Source organism: Odocoileus virginianus, chromosome 33 (assembly GCF_023699985.2).
Source record: "Odocoileus virginianus isolate 20LAN1187 ecotype Illinois chromosome 33, Ovbor_1.2, whole genome shotgun sequence".
Classification (NCBI taxonomy): Eukaryota; Metazoa; Chordata; class Mammalia; order Artiodactyla; family Cervidae; genus Odocoileus; species Odocoileus virginianus.
The window spans coordinates 39,202,666-39,224,638 of record NC_069706.1 but is presented as its reverse complement, the minus strand read 5'-3'; the positions used below and the strand labels follow the sequence as shown (position 1 = coordinate 39,224,638).

The 21,973-nt window shown below is 49.3% G+C and overlaps 1 protein-coding gene across 4 annotated transcripts; it reads left to right on the top strand.

The window, feature by feature from the left end:
• The first annotated feature begins 5,087 nt into the window (after positions 1 to 5,087).
• On the top strand, positions 5,088 to 21,233 carry CHST12 (carbohydrate sulfotransferase 12). Of its 4 annotated transcripts, XM_070460537.1 has the most exons (3): positions 5,120 to 5,183; positions 17,566 to 17,716; positions 19,518 to 21,233. In XM_070460537.1, the coding sequence occupies exon 3, from the start codon at positions 19,591 to 19,593 to the stop codon at positions 20,848 to 20,850; it is 1,260 nt and encodes a 419-aa protein (XP_070316638.1). In that variant the 5' UTR covers positions 5,120 to 5,183; positions 17,566 to 17,716; positions 19,518 to 19,590; the 3' UTR covers positions 20,851 to 21,233. The 4 variants fall into 4 exon arrangements, with proteins under 4 accessions (XP_020747994.1, XP_020748011.1, XP_070316638.1 ...); XM_020892335.2 differs by lacking the exon at positions 17,566 to 17,716 and having other exon boundaries at positions 5,088 to 5,183; XM_020892352.2 differs by lacking the exon at positions 17,566 to 17,716 and having other exon boundaries at positions 5,119 to 5,224.
• Positions 21,234 to 21,973: the final 740 nt, after the last annotated feature.

The window sequence follows — 21,973 nt, the reverse complement described above, 5'->3', positions numbered from 1 at the left end:
GAACAGGTCACTCTAATCCCACGAGGAGGCTTGTGCTTTCTGATTTCGCACAGATCAGCCGGGCTCAGCCAGTGACTTCCTCCCCAGGGGTCCCCAGCCTTCCTGTCCCTACCCCCAGGGTGGCCCTGAGCATGTGGATTTGGGGGAACCGGGTTTTGCTTTTAGCTCCTCAAGCCAGACCAGGGTCCCCTCTTCCTTCCCTTTGTGGGTTCCTGCTGCCCCCAGAATAAAATGTGACCTCCATGGCATGTGACCTCTCCTGGTCACTCCAGTGGCCAGGAGGGGTAAAGCAGAAGGTGGCAGAGAGGGTTGGCCAGGATTAAGGGAGGTGCATGGACTGGGCTGGGTGGACCCCTGGGGTGACAGCACCCACTTACAACATTTCTAATGCTCACATCTCCAGCCTGCTCCCCTTTCCCTCAGTCCCAGATGCAAAGACACAACCGTCACTCTGCACACAGAAAGCCAAGTTCACAAAGTTTGTTCCCCAAACTGCTCTCCTCTGCAAACAGCGGCACCATCACCCACTCAGACGCCAACCTGGAAATCAGGCGTCCCCGTGACCCCTCTCCCCCCATCTCCACTCTGTCCACCTGTTCCTACATCTCTCCCGGTCGTCCTCTTCCCCCCATCTCCTTAAGGCACCATCATCCACATCAGGACCACCACAGGGCTTCCCAGCTGCTCTCCCAGCAGAAATGCTGTTAGGGGCCAGCACTGGGCACACACCATCTCTCCTTTTACATGTAACCGCGATAGCAGGCAGGGGTCATTACGTCAAGTGTTATACAGATAAGGAAACTGAAGCTCAGAGAGCCTGGGAGAGCCGGCACGGTCACACCACGGCTTTCTAATTGCCTCAGCGTCCAGTGGGTTCCGACCACACCTGCATTGCTCCACCACCCACAAGATGTCTGAAATAGAAACACAGCGGTGAGACTGGGGTGGGGCTGAGGGTGCAGGAGCTCAGATCATTCAGGGAGGTTCGTGTGTCCATTCTCCTGAATTTCCTTGTCACCTGCAAAGACGGTGAGTTGAATTTGCAACTCTGATACCTCTATCCTCCCCAGCCTCTACCCTCTTGATGTTCACAAGAATTCAGCACCCAGAAGTAATCAGAATCTCCCAGCTGCTCTAACAGGGGCAGTTGACATTTTCTGAACCAATCCACAGTTACTTCTGTCTTCTTTCTGTTGCAACACAGGTTATGAAAGCAGAAATAGTCGTGGTAGGGACAACGTGATTAAAACATGGAAAGCATGGCAAGCCCAGGGGAGAACACTAAATCCTTTGCACAGGGGTCCTGAAGGTGGGTCTCAGCCAACGATGTTGCTGTAGGGAAAGATGATCGGCTGGGGTCTAGCAGCTTGAAGAAGCTCGGGGACTGGAAGAGGGGGAGCTGAAAGTCACAATGGACTGGAGCCAGGCATCTCCAGGCTGGAACTGGTCTGCTCACAGATCCCTCATAGCTGGTGCCCTTCCAGTCAAGGAGGTCACTGGGGTGTAGGAGAGCTTTGCCTCTGGAGCCCCAAATTTGGCTTCCTGTTCCAACTCTGTCACTTAGCTTGTGTCTTTGGCTAGTTGGTCAACTTCTCTGAGCCTCTGCTACCCTGTATATAAATGAGGAGGTAAATCTGTGAAAGTGATAGCTGCTCAGTCCTGTCTAACTCTGCAGCTCCATGGACTGGAGCCCACCAGGCTCCTCTGTCCGTGGGATTCTCCAGGCAAGAATACTGGAGTGGGTTGCCATGCCCTTCTCCAGGGGAATCTTCCTGACCCCAGGATGGAACCTTGGTCTCCTGCATTGCAGGCAGATTCTTTACCAGCTAAGCCACCAGGGAAGCCCAAAATGAGGAAGTAACATGTAGCTATTTCAGAGAGGGTGAGTAAAATAGGTTGCTAACGTAAGAACTGGTTTTTCTTTTGATTGAGGTGAAGCTACAGAAGATAAAATCACCCCTTATAAAGTACACACTTCTGTGGGATTCAGCACTTTCACTATGTTGTGCAACCAGCACTTCTATCTGGTTCCAAAATCTTCCAGCTCCCCAAAAGGGGGCCCGCTCCCATTCTGAATTTGCTCCTCCCCACAACCCAGGGAAGGGAGGTCCTAATCTCAGCTCCAGGTCCAGTCGGCAGAGAGCCTCGCCCTGTTCCTAAGCCTGAGCCCCTCACACCCACCCAGCAGCCCCGCTGCCCTGCTCACCTTCCCAGGAAGGCTTTGTCAGCGAGAGGTTCCGGCTCCTGGGGCCCTGAACACCCACTCAGCTCAAACAGACCTTTACCAACACCCCCCGGGGCTAGGCCTGGGGGTTTGTGGGCAAGTTCTCTGCAACTCACAACAGCTTTATCCTGGCAAAGGCTCTGAGAAGTCTGCCTGTAATTAACATTTAAAACTGTGTCCCATTCTTCTCTGACCAGAGGCCCTTTAATCTCATCAAAGGGGCACCCAGTCCCTCTCTGCAGGCCCCCATTTTAGGGGATACTTTGGGAATCCCTGGCCTTGTAGAAACATCAATTGAGCGCCTCCAAATGCAGGTCCTCTGAATAAACGATTTCATCTCCATTATGCACCACTTCTTCATAACTAGCAAGATCTTGGCTGCAGGGAAATTACATTTTAAAAGTTTTTTTTTAATGGAGGTATAATTTATGGGTAAGACAAGATGCCTCCTTTCTAGTGTAGAGTTTTGGGAGCTTTAACAAGTGCATTTGGTCAAGTAACCACCTCCAACATCTCCAACACTCAAGACACAGAACAGTTCTAACGCCCCTTACATTTCCTCATGGCCCTTCGCAGCCCTCTTCTGACCCCAGACTCCACACAGCACCTGTCGCTCGAGCCTTGCCTTTTCAGAGTGTCATCTAGATGGACTCATACCACAGGCTTCTTTCGCTCAGCACGAAGCACCTGAGGTCGTCTGTGTGGCTGCAGATGCTTTGTTCCTTTCATTGCTGAATCGCATTCTAGCATGAGGAACTGAGCCCCACTTTGTCTGTTCACCCGCCCGTCAAAGGTTTGGGGGTCGTTCCCAGTTTGGGGCAATGATGAATAAAGCCACAAAAAGACACCTGCATACAGGTTTTTGGACAAATATAAGCCTTCATTTTTCTTAGATAAATACCTAGAAGTGGAGTTTGCTGGGTTGTATGGTAGATTCATGTTTAACTTTTTAAGAAACCGCCAAACTGGTTTTCAACGCAGTCGAGCCATTTTGCATTCCCAGCAGCAATGCAGGGGAGTTCTAGCTACTCTGCATCCTGGCCAGCATGGAGTATTGTAATGTTTTAAAATTTTGCTTTAATCATTCTATAGATATTCTATATTATGTATTCTAATAGATACATAACAGGAAACAGCATTTTAAGCCAGCTTACTCTGTAAGTTTTGACAAATTCTGGTATGGGCTAAATTGTGTCCCTCTCAACAAAAGGTACCTAAAAGTCCTAACTAACCCCTCGTATCAAGAAGAAGTCTAGTTAAAATTAAGTCATTAGGACGGTGCTAATTCAATGTGACTGTCCTTATTAAAAGGGGAAGTTTAAATGCAGAGACTGACACACACAGAGGGAAGTTAATGTGAAGAGACACAGAGAAGACAGCGTCTATAAGGCAAGGAACTCACCCTGTTGACATCTTGATCTCCAACTTCGAGCTTCCAGACCGAGAGAGATTAAGTCTCAGTTTTCTTTTAAGTCACCCAGTCTGTGGTACTTTGTTATGGCAACCACAGGAAGCTAACACACAGACAAGATGACATAGGTGACATATCTAAGTTTTGAACCCTCTTGATAAAAAGACCTACCCGTCACCTCCTGACTGACTGCAGAAATGCAGCTTAACCAGCGTCTCTGCATCTCCCCGGGTGCTCTCGTCTTTGCCTGGCTGGCGCCTGCCTCCTGGAGGAAACCTTCTTCCAGGGAGTAGGATGAAGGGAAATGGAGGGTGTGCAGAGACCCCTGCTTTGAGAGATGAGCTGAGAAGGGGCTGGCTGCAGGAGTAGAAGTCTCAGTCTGGTTTTTGTTTTTCAAACAGGGCAGGCCTGGGCTTCCCTGGTGGCTCAGTGGTAAAGAATCCTCCTGCCAAAGCAGGAGACACCGGTTCCAGCCCCGATCTGGGAAGATCCCGCACGCTGTGGAGCCACTGAACCGGTGAGCCACCACTCCAGGGAGTCCAGGAGCCGCAACTACTGAAGTCCTTTCCCCTAAAGCCAGGGCTCCGCAACACAAGGAGCCACCGCAATGACATGCCCACGCACTTCATTGAAGAGTAGTGCTCCCCTGGCCTGCAGCCAGAGAAAAAGCCTCACAGCAAGGAAGATCCAGCACAGCCAAAAATAAACAAATAAATAAATATGTAAATAAGATAATTTCCTGTCTCCTTCACTCCCCCGCTTCCAGGGCCTGGCAGTGGGACCTCCCAGTGACTGAATGAGACGTGGCTTCATCAGAAGGCAACTCATTCACCCGGAGGGACCATGAACAGCTGACCGTAAAAGTCTCGGGGACAAAGAGTGGAAAAGGTTGCACGAAATATGAATGCACTTACTGCCCCATGGTACACTAAACATGGTTAGAGGCAATATGTCATGTGTATTTTTACCCCAATTAAAAGAAAACAAAACAGTAAGAACCACGAGGGGAGTGCTGACGATGCGTCGGGCACCTCGCTCAGCACCATACATCAGCCTCGCTAGCTCCCTGCAGGACGAAGTCACGGCCCTACTGATGGACTTGCAGACAACCGCAGGGAGAGGTTCAGTCACTTGCTCAAGGCCACACAGGGCCTGCTCATAAGGATGCCCTGCAGGCAGGCGCTGCTAGCGAGCCGGCTCAGCAGACAGCAGGTGCTGGCCGGGAGTACCCGAGCGGCCGCAGCAGCGCGCTGGCATCGAGCGCCCGGCCGCACAGGATTGGCTGCTGGGAAGGGGGCGGGGCTCCCGGCGGCAGGGGGCGGGGTCGCTCCGAGCCGTAAATACGGCGCCACATGGCAGGGGCTGGGGAGGCCCGGGGGCGGTGCGGAAGGCGCAGGCGCATTGCGTGGGGGTGCGATTCGGTGTCCCCGGCCCCTCCGCGGCCGTGACTTCTCGCGAGAGGAGGAGCAGGGGGCGGGGCCGGTGGAGGGGCGGTGTCGAGAGGCGCCGCCGGTCGCGAGGCGTTGGAGGCGCGAGCTGCGGCGCGAGGTGAGGTGATGCGAGGGGACGTGAGGGGCGCGCGAGGTGAGGTGAGCGGCGAAATGAGGGGTGCAGGGTGAGGTGAGGCGAGAGGCGCGGGGCCTGGGTGGCGCCGGCGAGCCGGGGCTGGTCCTGCCCCCTCAGCCGCCGGGGCAGGTCCAGCGCAGCCCCGGGCCGAGCCCCCGCGCCGTCGCTGTGTGACCTTGGCCGGGCTCGCACCGTCTCTGAGCCCTAGTCCTACGGGGGTGAAAGAGACCTGGACCGGGCGCTGGAGCTCGCGGCCGGTCAACTCCCGCCGTCGGGGCTGGCCCCCGCCCGTTTTGGCTGCCGGGCATCGATCCTGAATGGGGCCGGCGGCGGCGGCGGCGGCGGTGGCCGCCGGGGAGTCTTCGGCTTCCCCCATCGGGCTGGTCGGGAGCGTGGAGCGGGAGCAGGCGCTTGGGGCCCCGGCGCGGGGCCGGGCGCCCCGGACGCACGCGTCCCCCCACCAGCCTCTTGCAGGGGGGGCCCGCCCGATGCCCTGGGACGTCCGAGGCCGCGGGCATTCCCCCGTCCCGCTGACCGCCAGCCTGAACTGCAGCCCTGGCCGAGGCGGGCGCGTCCTGGAAGAGCACCACTCAGATGAGCCTTTGCTCCAGAAACAGCGCGAGGAAGCCATGTATTACTCGCGAACAGTAGGACTTATATCTTCCACTTGGGCTCGCAGCCACCAAGACATCTCCGGCGAGCCTTTGGCTGGAGCCGAGGTTCCGTCTGGCGCGGAGCACAACAAGCCATAGTGTTCCTGTGATTATTGAATTATTTATTTTATGATTCGACGCCGGAGAGACTCGGGAGACCCGGGATGAATGAGAATGTGGATTGGGGGAGAGTGGATGCAAGCGCATCTCTAAGGAGACTGTCCCCTAATGTGTGGGTCCAGGCAGGGGACAGCTGAGAAACAGCTCAGCTGGTCCTCACCTGCCCCCAAACCAGGACACAGTCTAGCCCTTCTCTGTGAACATCTGGTGTTGGGAATGTGAGACAGGGCTGGTGTCAGGGTGAAAAAGGAGATACTAGGAAGATTTTTAAAACTGAAGTATAATTGATGTAGCATTGTGTAAGTTTAAGATGTGCAGAGTGTTGATTTGATGCACTTATGTTTGCAACGCGAGTGCCACAGAAGTGTCAGCTAACACCTAGGAAATTGCTGCCTGAAGGGAGCACTGCTGAGAATTTAGAGAGTGCCTGCATGGAAACGCATGGATGTTTCGTTTTCTTGCCAGATGCTTTGTAAGACTTCGAGCTGGTGTTTTCAAGCCAGCAGGGCTGTTCGCTGTCACTCAGTGTGCACCTCCTTCATCATCTGAGCAAACAGTGAGCCTCCCATCCTTTGTAAGATGCCAAGTAGGGCTAGAAGCTGGTAATATGGCTAGCCTGACTGTAATACCCTGCGATTAGTGTTGTCATCTAGGTGCTTACAAAGTGTGAAGAAAGGGAGCAGCTAAACTCGTTTTTAGGTGTTGCAGAAGTTTTCCATAGTGGAGATGACATGAGTTGGGCCTTGAGAGGTGAGTGAAGTTTGGGGAGAACATTCCAGGGAAGTGAATGGAATGTTTGACAGGAGGGAGCAGTGAGCCCCCTGTGTTGGTTGGAGGATGGGGTTTGAGGATTGAAATGCAAGCTAAGGCCAGAACGAGGTTTCTGATCGAAGGGCCTTGAATGCTTTGCCAGAGAGCTTGGACTTTATCCTCTTGGTGAGGGGTGGTCAAGGTTTGGGGTGGGCTGTGAAAGATGTGTTTTAGAGAAGTAACCCTAGTGAGAACAGAGAAATGGGTCCAGGGTATCAGGAGATGGAGACTGAGTTGGGTACAGTTGTAGGGGGCGTGGGTCAGAACGGTGGCTGAGAGTCAAGAAGGGTGTCAGCTTGAAAGAAGCAGGAGAGTCGACACTATGACAGCACTCTGTGGGATGTGGTGAGAGGGAAAGGAAAAAGGCAGAAGTAACCAGGATGTCTCACGTGGGTGCTGAGGAGGGGCCTGTACCCGAGCTAGGGAATACTGGAGCACATGTGGAGAAGGAAGGGGCTAAGATGCATTTAATTTTTGGACTTGTGAACTTTACAGTATTTGTGGGCCATCCTGGGTAAGATGTGCTCTTGGAGAGAAAGAATGTGCCCCGGGAGGGAATCCTGGGGAACGCCAGCAGGAAAGGGGTAGATGGCAGAAGAGGCGCACGTTGGATGGTTGCCAGAGGAAATGCAGCTTACTGTCATTACTGCATGGTCACTAAGGCTAGTGGGTGGTTCTCTTCCAGAAAGGTCTCAGGTTAAAGTGCCATTCCTGGATAAGAGACAGGATATTGATAATACTGAAACAAATGCCCCTAGTTTGTAGTTTTTAAAAACTAACATCTTCAGTTTCAGTTTTTAGATTGTTTCTTTCTCTTTTTCTTCAGAGAGGAGTGGCTAGTTTCAGAGTACTTAGTGGGTCTGTGGCTGCAGCCAAGCTCATTGTTCGCCAGTCATTTGCCAGCAGATGTGCTTAATGATAACTGACTCAGTAACTCAGCACTTCCTGTACTTAACCAAGGTGGTGGTTTCTGTAACTGTTTAGAGAACTGCATTTCAGAGAGGGATAGGAAACAGTGGGTGTAGTTGAATGGGGAAGAAGGGGTGGACAGAACACAAGAGGATGAAGTGAATGGAACCTGTGTGGCTCCCAGAATACTATCAATTGGTACTTCTCCTTCCAGGCAGGAGAATGGAAGAATCTTTGAAGTGAGTAGCCTGAGAAAGGATCTAAAAATAATGACATCAGGGGCCCACAGTAAGGAGGCCCAATTGGATCACTCACTAACAAAGCTCATAGTTAATAACAACTCCCTTCTAGAGTCCAAAGCTTCCAGGTTCTTTTAATCCCCTTCCCCTTAAATAGGACTGGATAACCAGGGACAAGTGAAGAAACCTCTGACTGGGAAGACAGAGATCATAACACACACTTGGAAGCAGTAGAGAGTATGCTGGAAGAAAACTTAAAAAGCATACTGTCACTAATATACACATGGAGATGAAAAATGTTTCATCAGTAGGCAAGAACAGGATGCTCTCTTTTTATGTATATTACTGGAGTCTAGTTGCTTTACAGTGTCGTGTTTCTGCTGTGCAGCAAAGTGAATCAGCCGCACTTACACATATATCCCCTCTTTCCTTGGGTTTCCCTTCCATCTAGGAAAAGGTCACCACAGAGGACTGAGGATTTTTTTTGTTTTAAAGGAGCATTCAGAAATCCAAAAAGATGACTCATGTGTATAAATACAGTGGAAAAAATAAAAAGCTCAGTAAATGAAGAAGAAGCTGACAGCTCAGGAAATAGAACGGCAGCAAAAAGAGAACGAAAATGAGAGAAAAAAGAAAATTAAATGGTCAGATTAGGTGGTTTACATAGTAAGAGTTTCAGCAAGAAATAAAATGGGATAAAATCATCCACAAAAGTATAAGGTAAATCCTAAAACCAAAACTTGCTCCTTTGAAGGGGCCCACTGAGTGACCAGCACCACAGATAAAAATGCAGGTTCACTCACCTCGTCTGTTCAGTTCCCGATTTGGATATCCAGAGTGTGGGGAGCAAGTTTGTATAGGGAGAAATACTGAGTTTCTGGTAGTGACTAGTGAGAGTTTGGAAACAAGGAGTTTATTTGAAAGTGCATCCGAAGGTGTGTATTGCAGAATTTCCATGGTGAGAGTTCATGTGGAGAGAAACCATGCACACACTCTCCAAGGCACACTGCTGTGAAATCTCAGAACTCTGGACTAAGGAGATGGTGTTGACTTCTAGAGAAAGAGCAAAGACAGGCCACCAGAGGTCAACACAGGATGGAGCAGAATGGCTGGGGAACCATCTACAGGAGCTTTGGAAGCTAGGAGGCAAGAGAGCATTGCTTTCAAAATTCTGAAGGGAAGTATTTTACCTTGAATTCTAAAATCAGGCAAAGAAGGGCAGAATAAAGATATTTTCACACCTGCTCCAAAAATTTGTCTCTCATGTATTTTAAAGAAATGACTGGCAAGCTTTCTTTCCCAGAATAAGGTGGGGAATCTGGAAAGTCAGACCTAGAGGAGACAGAATTATCCTCAAGAGAAAAGGTGAAAAGAATCTGCTGGGTAGGTGGAGAAGCTGGGATGCTAGCCAAGCCAGGCACTGGGTAGGGAGAGCAGGTATCTCGTGACTTGAGCCTCTATATTTCCTCAAAGGGATTGTTTTGGGAAGATGAAAGACCAGGTCCCTGGTGCTCTGAAACATCTGGAGAGGAGATTTAGACGGTTGGCAGAGTTGGGGTTGTAGTAGTGATAAGTACATAGAAAACAAAGCAAATGAAAGCATGAGACTATTAACAAGTTCCAGGGAAAATAAGCTGTTGTTCAGGAAAGAAAAATAATTATGGTGTACTGCAAGGCTTTGCTGTGAATAGCCTTTGCGCAACGGTAATAATTTATGTAAACATTGAATATCACTCTCATTAAAATGATGATATGCCTGTATGGAGGAGGCGTGGAGATGAGCGTGGCATGGTTGTTTGAAGGGCTGATGGAGGAAAGAAAGACTACATTTCTGCCTGCCTGCCACTATTTGGGGAAGTCAGTGGATGATGCCCAAGCTGAACTACTCGGTTATCGCCCAGGGCAATTACTTAGAGGCAGGTGGTAACACCAAAAGAGACAGCTAAGAATGAGGGAGGGACTTCCCTGGCAGTCCAGTGGTTAAGACTCTGTGCTTCTACTGCAGGGGTACGGGTTTGATCCCTGGCCAAGGAACTATGATCGCACATGCTGCGTGGCCAAAAACAAATAAGAAAGATGGAGGTGGGTAACAGGAAAGCAGGGACTGGGGGCTGTGTTTATAGTTAACTCTGGTGATGATGTAATCCTTTAACATACAGACATAATGTTGATCAAAATAAAGACAAAGCAGTAAGCTTCCTACTCCAATGAAAGAAGAGGCCAGACTCTGGGTGTTCTGTGTGCAGCTGGATCACTCACCAGGCTCTTTCTTATGGGGAGAGTTTACTTGTTCTTATTTCCTCTCCATTATTGTTATTGTTCTCAGTATCCTGTCTCTTGGCTGTGGTCCCATATCAGAGATTTGGTGCTATCTTTAGCTTTTTTCTTTTAACTTGTTAAGGAATTTTATTCATGGGGTTCTTGTGGCAAGAATACTGGAGTGGTTTGCCATTCCCTCCTCCAGTGGATCATGTTTTGGCAGAACTCTTCACTATCCCCTGTTGGGTGGACTTGCACAGCATGGCTCATTGCTTCATTGAGTTATGCAAGCCCCTTCGCCATGACAAGGCTGTGATCCAAGAATCTGAGCAAACTCTGGGAGATAGTGAAGGACAGGCAAGCCTGGCATGCTGCAGTCAACAGTCAGATACCACTTAGTGACTGAAAAATTAACAACAAAAGGAATTTAAAACATATCCAAAAGTAGAGATGATAATATTATTATCTCTTCTTTACCTATCACTGAGTTTCAGAAATTATGAAATCAGAGTCAGTCATGTTTATCTGTTTTTGTTAGCATAACAACTCTTTATTGAGCATCTAGCTCAATATTCCAAGCACTATTCATAGCCTTGAGACTACAACTATGACAAACTTTGAAGGGTTAAGTACCTCCCTTCTAAAGTTTGTATTCTAGTCCAGATAGACAGTAAGCAAATATACTAGTAACTATTTAATATTCAGTTCAGTAGGTGATGACAAATGACACGGAGAAGAAACAGGTATGGAGGATGGGCCAGCAGGGTGGGGAGTGATCACGGAAGCCCTCGCTAATGCGGTGCGGTGCCGAGGTGAGCCACAGGATTCCCAGGTGTGAGCCGTCCAGGCAGTGGGAGCCTGGCTGGTGCAGGGCATGGACAGTGAGGAGGGCACTGTGGCTCGAGTGGGGCCAGTGACGGGAAGTGAGAGGCATGGGAGTGTGGGACCCCAGTCCAGCAGGGCTTGCCACAGGCCATCGTAAGGACTGGAAATGGGAGACATTGGACCCCAGTGATTGAGTTTTGAGCAGAGCCATGACGTGATCTCACTTTTGGCAGAATAACCATGGCTACATTATATGGACACGAGAGCAGAGGTGGGGAGACCAGGTCGGAGGCTCTTGGAGTAACAGATGAGAACTGGCTGAGAAAGGTCAGGGTCTGCGTATATTAAGAAAGTAAAGCCCTTAATCAGGTTTTTCAGCTAATCGTAGTGAAATTTATTATCTATTTTCCCTTGAAATAATTTCTTTGAATTGACTCAACTCTGGGAAATGAGTTATTGTTTGGATTCCAGAGTCAAGTACCTTGCAACAAGTATTTGAGTCCTGTGAGGAATACAGAAGAGATGGTAGACATGATCCCTGTCTCCCAAGAACCTGAAATCTAATTTGGGAATATGGGACCTGAGTGCCTACCTTAACAACCTGACTACTTGTGAGGCTCTCCTTGGGCTCAGGCTCCAGGGATGAAGACATCAATGTCAGCAGATGGCCGTCTGTGCTGTGGCCAGCTCTGTGGGAAGGTACTTTATTTCAAAGGCCAAGTTTGGCTCAGTGTTCATTCAGGTCTTCTGGGATGAACATCAACCTTTGGTTCTCATCAATGTGGCCATTTATTACTTATTTTTGTTTGGATACGCTGTCAGATTTAGTTCTCAGGGTTAGGTGAATACAAGTGAAGTAATTTTACAAGCAAATAAACCCCCAGTGCTGGTGGCGTGAAGTGGAAATATACCTTTCAGTGGAGGTTTTAATCCAGCACCAGAGCATCAGTTGTAGGGCTGGGTGATAGAGGGTGCAGAGAGTAAATGTTGATTCCACTGACAAACTTTCCAGATTTCTGTTGACTGCAGTGATGAGAACCACGGCGAATTATTTGCCTTATATAGTGTTTGCAAAGCTGGATAAGAAGTAGATAGTTTCTGGTCTCTTTGCTAGTAGCAGAAATAAATAAAATTTGAAACATTCTTGGACTTCTTAATGAAGGTCATGTCATTTGATTTAAGGCTCAGAAGTTGGTTATTTGGACAAGGAGAAGCGAATTCTCTCAGAAATAAAGGTGATAAAAATTTGAGTGCATAGAAAAACCAACTAATTCCACATTAAGTATTTCCTGAGAGGCTGGTAGAATGTAGTAGTTGGGAATGTAGGCCCTAAAATCAGTTGTCAAATGCCAGCTTTGAGCAGTGGTAGCTGTTCACAGTTGGGCAGCTTGCCTGGCTATTTTGCCCTAACTCTATCAAAATTACAGTGAGGATTAAATAACTTCAGATATGCAGACCTTATATCAGCACTTTGGAAAGCATATTAGCTACTGTTGTTTTTATTATAAAGTTAATTAAAATCATACATTCTTCTCTGCTAGTAACTGGATATTGATAGATAGCATGACTAATAATAAAAATAATGTTATATTTGAGAGCCAGATGAAACAGAAAAATAAGTAGGGCCAGTGGTATAGTCTAAAGAACATGCTTTACTGTTTTACAAAACATTTAGCTGATATTTTCTCATTTTTTTAAATTTTTATTTATTTATTTATTTTTTATTTTCTCATTTTCATCCTCTCAGTAGCTCTGAGTAGCGGAAAGACCTTGATTATTCTTGTTTTATAGGTAAAGAAGTAAAACTCAGACTTAAAGAAATATCCTAGGCCGCACAGCAGAGACTGGACTGGGCCTCAGAATTCTTGTCCTTTTCTTCCCAATCTCTAAATGTGTGGGTAGGACTTCAGTGCTGGTGTTTTTATCCTGTATGGTAGAAGTAAGTGACAGCTGGTTAGTTGCATAGAGTTTACGCTGAAAAGTTTTAACTCTTGGAGATTGAATTAATAAGACCGCTCACATTTTTCCCCCTTGCAGTCAAAAGCATCAAGGTATAATTTACGTGCAATAAAATGCGTGCATTTTACGTGTAAACGACCATGACAGATATACCCACCTGTGTAACCACCCTTACAGACAATGGAATAGAAAACTCCCCTCGCCCACATTTCCCCCTGTCCCTTGGCAGTTGATGATTTCTGTTACTAACTCTGCCTTTTATAAACTTGATCAGTGAGATCACGCGGCATGTACTCTTTGTGTCTGGGCCCTTTTGCTCAGTGCAGTATCTGCAGGACCCGTCTGTGGTTGCGTGTGCTGGTGTGTGAGTCAGCGTTCTTCATTGTCTTTGAACAGTCTTCTCCTGCATGAGCACACGGTTTGCTGGTTCTTTCACTTGTTGGTGGAGCTCCGGGTTGTTTTCAATTTGTAGTGATTTTTAATAAAGTCACAATGAACATTCTTGTACAGATCTTTGTGTGGACAGTAATTTCATTAATGGATAGTGTCTTTGGTGTTATATCTAAAAAGATATCACCATATGCAAGGTCGTTTAGGTTTTCTTCTAGGAGCTTTAATAGTTTTGCATTTTACATTTAGGTCTGTTATCCATTTTGAGTTAATTTTTGTGAGGGGTGTAAAGTCTATGTCTAGATTTCTTTTTTTTTTTTTTTTAACATGTGGATGTCCAGTTGTTCCAGCACCATTTGTTGCAGACTGTCTTGTTCCACTGTATTGCCTTTGCTCCTTTGTTAAAAATAAGTTAGCTATATGGGGGTCTGCTTCTGGCTCTCTGTGCTGTTCCACTGATCTATTTCTCTATTCTTTGCCAATCTGTAGCTTGGTGGTAAATCTTGAAGTCTCATAGCATCAATCTTCCAGCTTTATTCTTCTCCTTCAGTATTGTGTTGGCTACTCTGGGTCTTTTGCCTCCACCTACAAACTGTAGGAAGAGTCTGTTGATGTCCACAAAGAACTTGCTGGGATTTTGGTTGGGATTAATCTGTAGATGGAGCTGGGAAGAACTGACATCTTGACAATATTGAGTCTTCTTATCCTTAGCAATTTGCACATAGAATATCTCTTCATTTATTTAGTTCTTCGGATGATTTCATTCATCAGAATTTTTCAGTTTTCCTCATAGAGACCTTGTACATATTAAATTTAAACCTAAGTATTTTATTTTGGGAAGGTGCTAATAAATGGGATTGAGTTTTCAATTTCAAATTCCACTTGTTCATTGCTGATATATAGGAAAATGGTTAACTTTTGTATATTAACCTTGTGTCCCACAAACTTGCTGTAATCACTTGAGCCTGTAAAATTTTATAATTGAAAAATGATAATCTAAGATTCATATATCATATTTTGATGGTCAGTTTGATTCATCTTTAAATAGAATCCCTAAGCTTAATTCTAAAACATCTGCTGTTATGGATCTTATAGAACCTTCCAGGAAGTGAAAAATCAGCTTGATATTTTTAAATACAATCTTTTTTACTTTTTTTAATGTTTCAGCATAAAAAAAAAACTGGTCTGTATGCAAAAAAAGTTGGTATCAATTTTTTTCATAATAACCAAAATAGAGAACTAACTCCAAAGTCCGTCAGTTGTTAAATGGATAAACAGGTAGTGGTTTATCCATATAGCAGGTACTGTTCAGCCATGACACAAGCCGCATCTTAGAGAAGTCTGAGAAGCATCTTGTTCAGTGAAGGAAACCAAATACAAGCACCTGCTTCCTGTGTGGTCCCACTTCCGTGACATCTAAGAAGAGGCCGGACCGCAGGGAAGACAACAGGTTCAACTGCCTGGAGCTGGGTGTTGGGGAGGGTGCAGGAACTTTGGGGGATGATGGGAATGTTCTGTGTCTTTAACACTGTTCATTTGCCCGGACTCATCAGACTGTGCAGTTTAAAAGAGTGCATTTTACTGTGTATAAATCATACCTCAGTAATCTTCACTTAGGGAAAAAAAAGCAGAGGTGCTAATGTGATTTAACCAGGAAAGAACAGTCTTTTAAACAAATCAGGTGCTGGAACAGCAAGATATCTATAGGGGGAGAAAACAATCTCAGCGTCTCCCTCTGGAATACTTGTATTGGATATTCTACACTGGCTGAAATCCTCTGCATTTAACATTCCTTTCCACAACACCAGATCCATTAATTTCCGTTTATTACCACTCACTGTTTAATTCTCACTGGTTTGATCATTTGTGTCTATAATATGTAGTAAATACACAAACACACACAGGCCCACAAACCCCAGTCCAAATGACAAAATAAATATTCATATATCAGTGAGGGCTCTCCAGAGAAACAGAACCCCAGTAAGGGTGTGTGTGTGTCTGCGTGTGTATTTATCACAAGGAATTGGCTCCCAGGGTATGGAGGCTGAGGAGTTCAGACCCAGGGAGCCGCTGGTGTGTTCCAGTCTGAGTCTGAAGACCTGAGAGCCAGGAACGCCAGTGGTGAGGGTTCCCGCATTTGTCCCAGTCTGAAGGCAGGAAACCAATGCTCCAGCTCAAAGACAGTCAGGTGGAGAGAGGGAGTTCTCTCTTCCTTGCCTTTTTGTTTTATTCAGGCTGTCACCAAAGTGGGTGAGGCTAACGTACGCTGGGGAGGGCATCTGCCTCACTCAGCCTACTGATTCAAACGTGAATCTCATGCAGAATCACCCTCACAGACACGCCAGCGTGTGGACCAACTCCCTGTGCAGCCATAGCTCAGTCGAGTTGACGTGTGAAGTGAGCACACCCGCTGGACCTTCCTGTATTGTTCTGCCATTGGCTTGTGGGAAACGCCCTTACATGTGTCTGAATGTGGGTCTGGCCACGTGGCCCTCGCTTTCAGAGGTTTTGGGGTGACACGCTCCTGCGTGTGAGGGAGGTCGGCCCTCAGCTCTGGCCATGGACCGCCCCATCTTCCCGGACTCCTTCTGTCATTGGCACAACGGCTCCTTCAGACCAGCAGCCATAGGTGGGCAGCCAGCTTGCTTGGGGTGCTTGCCTCCAGGGGTGGCCACGTCTGCTCTGGCATCACACCCTGCCCTGTGTGAGCAGAAATGTTTAACAGCCCCCCCTTGGGCCCAGAAACTCTCTACCTCGCCACAGTGTTCTGCTTTAGTAGAAAACGGGCCCTCCAGGGATGGGACTTCCAGCTCAAGTTTGCTGTTGGTCCTGTTGCTGGAGGCAGAAGCTGGAGACCGACGTGGAGCCTCTCCTCTGTGAAAGCTCTTCTTGCTCTGCTTCAAAACTGGTGGGGCTTTTTGTTGACTGCTTTTTGAAATACTGGGAGGTTTATGTTCAGAAATAATGCCCTTATTTTATGAATGAGAAATTACTTTATGTGGTCACTGTTGTTCCCTGACATGTGTTTGAAGCAGTCCCTGGTTCTCAGCGGGCTTCCCCAGGGGCTCAGCAAATCCTCCTGCAATGCAGGAGATGCAGGGGGTGCGGATCAGGAAGATCCCCTGGAGGAGGGCATGGCAGCCCATTCCAGTATTCTTGCCGGGAGAGTCCCATGGACAGAGGAGCCTGGCAGACTGCAGTCCACAGGGTCGCCCAGAGTCGGACACGACTGAAGTGACTGAGCGTGCACATGGGTTCTCAGCCTGGCTTTCCCCGTCATTCTGCTCTCTCCCCCAGAGGATGGGGACTTGTTACCTGGATTATCCGGCTTGAGCTGCCCAGGCCGCTGGGCCAGGAGTTCCCAGGTGTCCCGCTCCCTTTTGAAAAGTAAAGCTTGTTGCTGGCAGTGCTGTGTGACAGTCTTGACCCAGTTTGCCTCTCCGCCCTCTCGTCGCAGCTCCAGGAGGCTGTGTGCTTGTCTCCGCGCAGGCCTTCAGGCGGCCGCGGCCCTTCTCTCACAGGCCATTTAGTGGGCGCAGCCCGGCGGGTTCCCACCACTGCTGCTTCTGTGGCTTGTTTGAGGTTAGCGGTGACAACACAAAGGACTGCCCTGTTCCGTGATGTTAAAAATGAACCGTGGCCTCAGCCTCATGGGTCAGCACTGCCTCACTTGGTGGATAGGCACGCAGCCCTGTGGTGTAGAAGGGCTGCAAGGGGCTGTGACGTGGCAGGACTCCGGGGCGAGACAAGGCTCCTGGACCAGTCTCCCCAGTGAGCAACCAGGCGCAGATTCCGCTGTCCCAAGGGGAAGACCTGTCCTGTTTTTGTGCAATAACCCCAATTATAAATTTCTAAAACTTGAGTGTTTGCTTAATCAACAGGTTGCAGGTAGAGTCACCTGTGGAGCTTCTGCACTGTACACGTAACCTGTGGCTCCAACAGCAGGCTCCGAGGCCAGCCTCTGATAGTCACTGCTCATTTAGGCCTCGCTTTAGTTCTACCCACTGTCCCACATGTGCCTTATTCATGCAGCATTCCCTCCTGGAAATTCCTCCACAAGTCGACTCTTACAGCTCTAACTCATTTTTCTTCCTCCAATGTTTTCTTTGTGGTAAAATACACATAACATGAAACTTACCACCTCGGCCATGTTTAAGTGCAGAGCTCGGTGACGTTAAGCACATTCATGTTCTTGTGCAGCCATCACCACCATCCGTTGTGAGAACTGACTTCATCATCCAAGACTCAGACTCTGTGCCCACTGAACACTGACTCGCCACCCCCGGCCCTGCCCTGGCCCTGGCTCTTCTACTTTCTGTCTCTATGAATCTGAGTCCTTTAGGAACCTCATGTAAGTGCAAATACAGTATTTGTCTTTTCTGTGACTATGATTGTGTCTTTTCCTTGCAATTATTAGTAAAGAGAGTCAGAGTTTAGACACTGGCATTTATTAATGTGCATATACTGCTTCTTGGTTGAAAAGTAAAGCATTTAGGTCATCAGGCCAGGTGGTTCTTTGCATTATAAACATGCGGCTGATCTGTGCCTGTATCCACAAGATGTGCCTGTGGCTCAGCATTACCTCTATTCTGTTTGTTGGTCTTAATATTAAAAGTGAAAACCGGTCTCTTAAATCACCTGACATCTTAAGTTACTTTTTCTGTTTGCTGCTTTCTCAGCCTGTAGCAAACATTTTTTTTAAAATATGGTTTCATCTTCATCTTTATAAACTGTTCATCCTGGCACATCCTTGAGAAGGGATGGTCTTGAAAACTTCAGTGACATGGGTACTTATGATCTAGTTTTAAAAATAGGCTGTAGAAGTGTGTGATTATAACCATCACCACTGAAGGGGTACTGAAGGCTGTTGCAGCGCTGCTTCTTGTCTCACTCACGCCCACTCGACGGGAGCCGGCTGCAGTCCCAGCGGCAGCTGTGCGGGACACAGCGCGGCGTCCCGCCTGCAGCCCCGCCTCACGGCGTTTGTGCTACGCCCGTCACCTGTGTGATGGGCAGTAGTTACATGTTGCTGCTCGGTCGCCAAGTTGTGTCCAGCTCCTCGCAACCCCATGGGCTGCAGCACGCCAGGCTTCCCTGTCCTTCACTGTCTCCCAGAGTTCGCTCAAATTCACGTCCACTGAGTCGGTGATGCCATCCAGCCATCTCATCCTGCGTCACCCCCTTCTCTTCCTGCCCTCAGTCTTTCCCAGCATCAAGATCTTTTCCAGTGCGTCAGTTCTTCCCATCAGGTGGCCAAAGTATTGGAGCTTTAGCTTCAGCATCAGCTCTTCTGAGGAATATTCAGGGTTGATCTCCTTTAGGATGGACTGGTTGGATCTCCTTGCTGTCCAAGGGACACTTGGGAGTCTTCTCCAGCCCCACAGTCTGCTGATGTCTTTACCGTGAGCATGTATCACTTTTCCATTTAAAAAGTGAACTAAGGGTAAACAAAAGCTGCATAGCTGAATAGATTGTCCTCAAATTTCTGCCTAAGGAAAATGTGTTGGATACCAGGTGCGTAGTCTACTAGAAATGTAGACTCAGAGGTGCACACTGGGAGTTGTCCCAGAGTGTGCTCAGCACGGGACTCTCCTTTGGACTTCCCAGGATGAGCTCCGTCCCTCTGTGCCCGGTGTCCGCAGTGAGAGAAGTCCTGGACAGCTTAGAAAGCCGCCCGCTCTGGGTCTGGGCCCACGTATGGTTGTTAGGGTACTCCGTCCTTGGGCTTGACTCAGTTTCTGGTTTCCTCTTCTGAAGTTGCTCCCTCTGCCATGTGACAGCCCTCCACAGAGCTGAAGCCGCAGCACACACCTGGCTTCCCTCCTGAGCAGCCCCGCTCCCGGTGGTCCCAGCATCCGCCGGTGCTGTGGGGGTGAAGGCTGAGCCCCGGCAGAAGCCTGCCCAGGTCACGCGCTCAGTCTGCCTCTCACAGGGCCCAGCTTATGTGTCCGTTTGGATGATGTGACCGCAGCAGAAGGGGCTTGGAGTGGGGCAAGGGGGTCACATCACATGGGGAAGCTGACACCCCCCACCAGGCCCCCCACAAAACTCAGCTCGCAGAGGGTGAAGAGGTGGAGAAGCAGACCCCTCCTATCTGGGCTGCAGGCTGGGAGAGGACCTTAATCGTTCACTTGGCCTCTGTTGTCTTCCAGCTTCCTCAGAGCACAGCGTCTTGTCTCTACTGGAAGCAGAAGTGAAAGGGTCCAGGGAAAGGCCCCTGCATCCATGGACACAATGACCAAAAGCCGGCTCTTCCGCCTGTGGCTGGTCCTGGGGTCCGTGTTCATGATCCTCCTGATCATTGTGTACTGGGACAATATGGGCCCTGCCCACTTCAACCTGCACACATCCCTCTCCAGGCCGCACGTGCTGAAGCCCTTCCCCAGCCCCAATTCAGCGCCCGGGGATGTCTTCACCTCCAGCCTCGAGATTTGGGAGAGCTTTGTCAGGGAGAAGCAGCGCCCCCTTTTGGGCAAAAGGGTGGAGCAGCCCTCCCTGCCGGCCTCCAGCAAGCCTGTGCTCGGCAACCTGGAGGAGAGCGTGAGGGGCTACGACTGGTCCAGCCACACTGACCAGCAGAGTCCGGACCCGGATGGGCGGCAGGCCGAGCGGAGGAGCGTGCTGAGGGAGTTCTGTGCCAACGCCAGCTTCGTGTTTCCCACCAAGGAGCGCTCCTTCGACGACATCCCCAACTACGAGCTTAACCATCTCATCGTGGACGACCGCCACGGGGTCATCTACTGCTACGTGCCCAAGGTGGCCTGCACCAACTGGAAGCGCGTGATGATCGTCCTGAGCCAGAGCCTCTCGGACCAGGGCACGCCCTACCGCGACCCCCTGGACATCCCGCGGGAGTACGTCCACAACTCCAGCACCCACCTGACCTTCAACAAGTTCTGGCGCCGCTACGGGAAGTTCTCCAGGCACCTCATGAAGATTAAACTGAAGAAGTACACCAAGTTCCTGTTCGTACGCGACCCCTTCGTCCGCCTCATCTCGGCTTTCCGCAGCAAGTTCGAGCTGGAGAACGAGGAGTTCTACCAGAAATTCGCCGTCCCCATGCTGAGGATGTACTCCAACCACACCCGCCTGCCCGCCTCGGTCAGCGAGGCCTTCAGCGCCGGGCTCAGGGTATCCTTCGCCAACTTCATCCAGTACCTGCTGGACCCGCACACGGAGGAGCTGGCGCCCTTCAACGAGCACTGGAGGCAGGTGCACCGCCTCTGCCACCCCTGCCAGATCGACTACGACTTCGTGGGCAAGCTGGAGACGCTGGACCAGGACGCCGCCCAGCTGCTGCGGCTCCTCAAGGTGGACCGGCTGCTCCAGTTCCCCCCGAGTTACCGCAACAGGACTGCCAGCAGCTGGGAGGAAGGCTGGTTTGCCAAAATCCCCCTGGCCTGGAGGCAGCAGCTATACAAACTCTACGAAGCAGACTTTGTTCTCTTCGGCTACCCCAAACCTGAAAATCTGCTTAGAGACTGAAGGCGCTGGGGGAAATCCGAACACCAAAAAAAAAAGTGCTTGTGTTGTTCCTTTCAACCTGAAGGAAGGGCCGGTGGTACCGCGACCATCTTCCAGAGGATGGAGCACTGGCCTGCCACGTATATTTTTTTATGGCTTCGTTTCTCTCCTGGTGTGAATTCCACAGTGCTCGGTTGACGAGCCCGCTGGAAACACCTGGAACTGATCACACCCACACTCCAGTTTGTAAAATAACCTATGGTTTTGCAGTCTAGACTTACTGTTTACTGCTTCCCTGTATTCATTGAGTACTGTGTTAATATTGTTTTTTTAAGATTAATATATTTCAGATATTTAATATGAAAAGTGGAGAAGGAAGTGGTGGAGTAAAAGGGTATACCTGCTCCTGCCGCCTGCACTGTGGTTCTTCCGGTGGGGCAACACGCTCACGAGGGGCCCTGAGCAATGCTGTGGCCCACGCTTAGGCCTCAGGGCCTCGATTTCAGGAAGGGAGGGTTCCTGGTTGTCTTCAGCAAAAAGGAGGACCCTAAGCTTAAGATCCGGCCTTCCTGTATTTGTGCAAGGGCAGCACATCCTCCAGAAGTGGAAGCGCTTTTGTTGTTTAGTCGCTCAGTCGTGTCCGACTCTGTGAGCTCATGGACCGCCAGGCTCCTCTGTCCATAGAATTCTCCAGGCAGGAACACTGGAGTGGGTTGCCATTCCCTTCTCCATGGGATCTTCCCTACCCAGGGATCAAACTCGGGCCTCCTGCTTGGCGGGCAGGTTCTTTACCACTGAGGCAGTGGGGAAGCTCCCTGATTAGGTGATCCATGTGAAAAAGGAAGGCTGGGGTGTTTTCTCTGGGGAATTATTTTGTCTTGCATCATCCGGAGGTGATGCTAATGAAGAAGACCCCTGGTTTGCACTTGTCCCTGCCTTTGCTTTAGTGCTTTAGATGAGAACCAGATTTCACCCGTCAGGCCTGCCGGAGGTGATTCCACCTGGCGGTCCTGGTCACCACCCGGAGGGCATCTGCTCGTGGTGATGGCACCATCACACCTGCGGGCCAGGATCTGCTGGGTGACTTTTGTCGGTGATGGGCAAACACGGCCTGTCTTCCTGCATCTGCACTTGACAGATTTTG

Coding starts and splice junctions, on each gene's coding strand:
- CHST12 (XM_020892335.2), top strand. CDS start 19,591: ATGGACACAATGACCAAAAGCCGGCTCTTCCGCCTGTGGCTGGTCCTG.